Source organism: Mus caroli, chromosome 7, assembly GCF_900094665.2.
Source record: "Mus caroli chromosome 7, CAROLI_EIJ_v1.1, whole genome shotgun sequence".
NCBI lineage: Eukaryota > Metazoa > Chordata > Mammalia > Rodentia > Muridae > Mus > Mus caroli.
Genome location: NC_034576.1, coordinates 136409104 through 136415103, shown reverse-complemented (window position 1 = coordinate 136415103; position 6000 = coordinate 136409104). Strand labels below are relative to the sequence as shown.

General features: G+C 50.4%; 1 protein-coding gene across 1 annotated transcript in view; it reads left to right on the top strand.

Moving 5' to 3' along the window:
* Positions 1 to 2234: 2234 nt before the first annotated feature.
* Adam12 (ADAM metallopeptidase domain 12) overlaps positions 2235 to 6000 on the top strand; it is a 337673-nt gene continuing 333907 nt past the window's right edge. Inside the window, exon 1 of the mRNA XM_021167906.2 lies at positions 2235 to 2583. Within this exon, the coding sequence (XP_021023565.1) occupies positions 2493 to 2583 (91 nt within the window). The 5' untranslated portion in view covers positions 2235 to 2492. The remainder of the gene's footprint in view (positions 2584 to 6000) is intronic.

The window sequence follows — 6000 nt, the reverse complement described above, 5'->3', positions numbered from 1 at the left end:
TTTGCATCCCTCGTACATCTCAGCAGTCTTGGAATTAACTAAGCTCAGAATCCTCTAAGCCTATCCCTCTGGACCTCTCTCAGCAGAGCCAGGATGCAAAATTCCCATCATCTTTGCTGAGCACCCTGGGGGAGGGAGCAGGTAGGTGGGAAGACCCTTCACCAGGGCCTCAGTGTTCAGTTCTTCCTAAGAGACTTAGCAGACTCTAAGAAGGAAGGTTGCATTTCAGGGTCAAAGACACACTGCTCCTAAGACAGGTCTGAGGCTGGGCTCTTCACTGTGTGGCTGTAAGAAAGCCACTTGGCTCCTCTGTGTGCTGTTTTGTTTGTTTGTTTGTTTGTTTGTTTTGTCTGCACATTAAAGTGAAGTGATGTAGGTGACACCCTTTATCACAGATCAAATGAAGATCATATGTCTGGATTGTTCTCTAAGACTGAAAAGACTGCCAGTTGTGGGTGGTGACACACACAGCCTCAGCATTAGGAAAGCAGAAGTAGGCACATCCATGTGAGTTCGAGGCCAGTGCAGTCTACATAGTGAGTTCTAGAACAGCTGTGGGGCTACATAGGAGACCCTGACCAGAATAGAAAAACAACAATAACAATAACAAAGAGACTTTGAAGGTGAGAGGCATTTCTTTACAGTTTCATTTCCCAAGTCCCTAATGTAACATTGTTAATTCTGATTGTGTAAATACCAGGACACACAAGGGTGGCTAATGGCTGGGATGATTTCAAAGGGTGCCTGCTCCGACTTGAGTATGTGGCCTCTCACTTTTAAGGTCCTATGTCATTTTTGAAGTGAGAGACTACTGCAGACCACTGCTGGTGAGAGGCAGCTGGAGAGTAAGGCTACTTTCCATCGAGGTGGTCAGGAACCCAGCCTTCCCTAACCCCACTCTCCTCACACTGTAGACCTGTTCCAGAATAGGGGAAACTGTAGGATCAGAACAGAATCTCTGTGGTTGGCCCGACCCCCGCTGCAGTGTAATCAACTAAGGCTTTGAAAACTACCAGGCCCAAGATGGGTTCTAGTTCATTGGCCAGGATGGGTGTGGCATCCCTTTGAACCCTTACAAGTTCTAAGAAATTCCTAAGTTAGGGACCACAGTGGCCATTATTCTCCAGATGTTTTGCTGTCTGTCTGTCTGTCTGTCTGCCGCCTGCTGCTTCTCACTTGGTTCTCAGGAACACAAAGAGTCCGATTAGGAACTATGTCCGGCCAATGAGAAGGCGGGGAAGGGTACAGCTATAACCCTGAGGTGAGGCCTTCCATCCCTTTACTGGGGCTAGCCTAGCTGTGTTCTCGAAGAACAGCTCACTCTGAAGATGTAGGAGGCTGCCTGGCAATTGGCATTTTCTCTCCCCATCAGGCTTTGCCCACCATCTTGGCTTTTTGTTGAGGCAGAATCTCACTTTGTAGCCCAGGTTGGACCAGAACACAGGGTGTAGCCCCTTGTTGGTCTCAAACTTGCAGTAACCCTCCTGTCTTAGCCCACCAAATGTTAGGATGAAGGGCATGCATCACCAAGCCCGGCTGCAATTTGCATCTCTAACCAGCCAAGTCAGGTGCCCCTTAAGATCAGTGAAGTTTGGAAAGTATCTGGACCTTTTCCTGGGTCTAGATAACTGAAAGGAAACTTTGGCCAATCTATCAGCATCAAAACCAGAGCACCACAGGGAAAACGCTGTGCCCGAGTGCCTGCTACTGTAAATTCAATCTTATTTCTGAGATGTGAGGTACTGGTCTGGCGGTTTGGGACGTCCAGCCACAGGCTGCCTGGCTGTGCACCATATACCAGACCTGTTCCTCGCGTCCCGCCGGTTCCCAGCTAGCCAGCAGCTAGCAGCCCAGTCATCCTTTCCAGCCTCAGTCTGGAAAGCTGGACCCCGGCGCCGCGTGTGCTCTTGGCTGCCGGCGCCCCGGGCCCCGCGGCCACATCATCCTGAGGCTGGGAAGTGTGCGTTCTCGCGCCTTTGCGCCACACAGCCGGTCTACGCGGCGGCCCGCACAAGGGGTCTGAGGGCATCCTGCATCCAGCCACCCCCGGGAGTGGATAGGACCCAGGCTGTCGGGGACCCCGGAGCGGTCTCTAGGACCCGCGGGACGCCGCAGGAAGGCGGGATGCGGGGGAGACGCTAATTTGTTCCGTGGTAATGAGAACGGCGACTGCTGGCCGCGGATCCATTGCACAGGCCCGCCCTCAGATCGCTGGTCCCCGGCGCCAACTCGGACAGGCTGCTCATTTATTGCAACGGTCAAGGGCGGCTCGTGCCAGAGTAGCGCGCGCGCGCACGCACACACACGGGGAGGGGAGAAAGTTTTTTTTTGAAAAATGAAAGGCTAGACTCGCTGCTCAGCGACCCGGGCGCTGCGCGAGGGGGTCGCGGCAGACTCAGGGCAGTAGGAGTTCCCCCAGCTCGGCGCCCGCGTGGGATGCTGCAGCGCTGGCCGCGGGGCCCCCGAAGCAGCTGCACGCCAGGCCGGCGACAATGGCAGAGCGCCCGGCGCGGCGCGCGCCCCCCGCCCGCGCCCTCCTGCTGGCCCTGGCTGGGGCCCTGCTGGCGCCCCGTGCAGCCCGAGGTAAGTCACCCGCACAGGCGGCTGCCTGCGCGTCCCTTCCCCGCCACCTCGCTACAAGCCAGGGTCTCCGCGAGTGCCACAGCCACAGGGAGAGCAAACGCACCAGGGCGCATCTGAGGACCCCCCCTGGCTCGTGCTCCCAGAGCCTTGACACTGGTCCCCCGCCAGGTGCTCACTCCGGGGGTTGGGTTGGCACGGGAGAAGAAGACGCTTTGCTTGGGGGCCTTGAAGCAGCTAATGTCTGAAGTGTCTTGGAGTACATTTGCTCCTAAGGCTCACAGTGTCTTGACAGTTACACGTGTCTCCTGGGAGGGTGTGCGTGGGGTCGTTTTCCTGAGCCAGTGGGGTAGTGAGTTCCTTCACCCAGCTTCGGAGTCAACTCCCCACGAGGACACCGCTGGGGGATGCAGAGGACGCCCCCCGCGGCCTCCCATCACAGGTGTACCTGCAGCGCTCTTTACTTTTTTTGTTTCAATTGACTTCGTGGCCCTTAGCGATTTCTGGCTTCACTCGCTAATTGTCAGTAAGGATCAAACTTTAACAGAACTCATTCCCCTCTCTTGCTCATCCTCGGTAAGTAAGGGCTTACACCAAGACCTCGTGTAGCGCGAGAACCCACTCCAGAGTTAAACAAAAGTGCATACGTTAAAGGAGTTTTTATAGACTTGTCTTTTCCTGAGTTGAATCTTCTTAAAGCCCCGGCACCTGTGGATCCTGTTTGTATAATGAGAACTCACAGCAGGTGCCTTTTTAAAATTCGGGAGCTTCCCTAGTCACCCTTGCTGCCGGCCCCTTTTGACGCTAGGGGCGCTGTTCACCAATGAATGATTCACCTTGGCCTCCAACTCTTTATTTCTGTGATTCTAGGTATCAGGCATTTAGCTAGTCCTCCATCATCAACTGTTTCCAACACGAAACATTTCATTTCTCAACTGTCACTGTTATCCTCGACCCCCAGCATGTCGACCATAATGTAGCCAAATTCTAGCTCCCATAAAGTATCTACACAGCCATAAAGACCAACTTGGCGAATTGGTGATTAAATTAAACAATTGTACCTATCAACCATCAGTGAAAAAGGCAACAACGCTGTAGACTATTTAGAAAACTCTGGGACCTGCAGGTGAAAACCGCAGTCAAAGGTGTCTTTGAGAGGGTTTGGTACAAACAGATTCCTTTGAAGGTTGAACAGCAGATGTACTTAGAAACATGTAAACTCAGTTTCAAAATATGTCTGAGTTGGCCTTGAACTTGGCATGTGCTCCACACACACAAACAGAAGTCCAAGCACAGCTGATATTTTTTAGAGGCAAATGTTTATTAAATAAAGCTAATAGTGGGGAGTTATTTCATCGGGAGGGAGGCTGCAGCCTCGGCAGACAGAGCCTTGCCTTGGGATGGGGCAGACATCTTCAGTCCAGCAGTAGGGCCATCACACTTGCAATGGTTTAATATTCCAAGTTCATGGTGTGTTTACACGTAAGAGTCTTAGAGTCAACTCTCAGTCCGTTCCCCAAGTCCTGTCGTTGAGAATGTTTGAAAATGCAAACACATGAAGCATTTATTCATGTTGGCAGATGACAGGAATCATTACTTGTCAAGGGCTGAGCATATCCTGAGTTTGACCATAGCCTCGTTCATTACCCCGAGCTCCAGCGCAGCTCAGCACAAACACATCCAGAACAGAGTCCCGGATCCCAAGGACTGCTCTCCCAGCAGTCTTCCCTGCTGCAGGAATGACGTCTGATGCTTCCTCCAGATGCCTCATGCTGACACTTCATCCCTGAGGCTCCCTTAGACAACACGGGTGTATTCCCATCTCCCCAGCTCCTTCCCCTTTAGTGAATCTTCCCATCCAGGCTGCCATCTGCACATCCCTCTGCAGAAGTTCACTTTCGTCCCAGCAGCTCTTGAGCTGTACACTTGATGTTCCTCTTGTCTTCGCATGGGTGTTCTTTCCAACAGTGCAGCCAGTGTTGTTACAGCCCATCCTCAGTCAGACCCTGGGAGTTGCCTTTCTCAGAACTCTCCGGTTACTTTTGTGTTCATGTATGTGTGTGAGAGTTTATGGGTGTGGGGATGCATGTACAGGACAGGTGACAATCAGTCTCCAGTGTCATTTCTTAGGTACCATCCTCCTTTTATGAACAATGTCTATCACTGGTTGGAATGCATCAAGTAGGTGTAACTGGCTGGCTGGTAAGCCCTAGGGATCTACCAATCTCTCCTGCCTTGTAGCAAGTGCGCACCACTAAGCCTGACTTTTTGCATGAGTCCTGGGAATTGAACTCAGGTCCTCATGGTTCCACAGTGAGCAATTTCTAGATTGAGCTATGTCTCTGGCCCCTCAAACTGGTTCTTCTTCAGGAATATGATTCACCGATTGCTTCAGGGCTGTCTTTAATCAAGAGCCTGGAAAGTTCTCTCACACCCTTAATTCTTTTTAAAGCAAATACCTTTCCTTCCTTCCTTTGTTTTTGTGTTTTTTTTTTTTAATGATGTGCACGTTCTAGAAGCTCCTGAGGTAGAGTATCTGGGTGATACACATTTTGGAAGGTATCTTATGTGTATGGGTATTTTGCTTGCGTGTGTGTCTATCCTACAAGCCTGCCTACTTTATGCCTGTGGAGGCCAGAAGAGGGAACAAGCTCCTCTGAAACTTGATTCTCCAGATGGTTGTGAGTGGTCCTTAAGGTGCTGGGTACTGAACCTGAATCTACTGGAAGAGCAGTAAGTGCTCTTAACCCCCGAGGCATCTCTCCAGCCCAAGATAGTTCTTGGATAACTTGTGAATGTATGAAGTCTGCTTTTAGTTGCAAGTAACAGGAGACACAATTGTGGCAGGTTTTTTTGTTGTTGTTGTTGTTGTTTTGTTGGTTTTTTTGTCATTGTCTTTGTTTTGTTTTTGTTTTTGACATGGAAAACCACTATAAAGTGAACTACGTAAGAATGATCTCACAGGCATTGCAGGCCAGTGATACAGCCTGGAACACTGCATATCCTCTGTGCATCCGAGTCAGAACATGGCACATCCTCAGCATCTGCCATTCTTAGACGCTGATGTCCACTCTTTCCTTATGGCCTTGTGTCATGCTGGCTGCTGCAACCCTTATTGTCATACCTGCATTCTGAGCAACAAAGAGCAAAAGAGGCAAAGGCTGAAGACCTACAATTCCCTCTTTTTTTATTTCAGGAAAATAATATTTTTATAAGCCTTTTAGCAGATTAACAGATCTCATTGGCAGCTTATGACCCAGGACATGGTTAGCTGTACAGGACTCTGGGTGGGAAGATATGTAGCTGTCCACACAGGCATCTTAAAAAAAAAAAAAGGCTAGAGTTCAACAGGAAAGCTTGTGTCTACTTACTGTATCCTTCATACACACACACACACACACACACACACACAGAGAATGT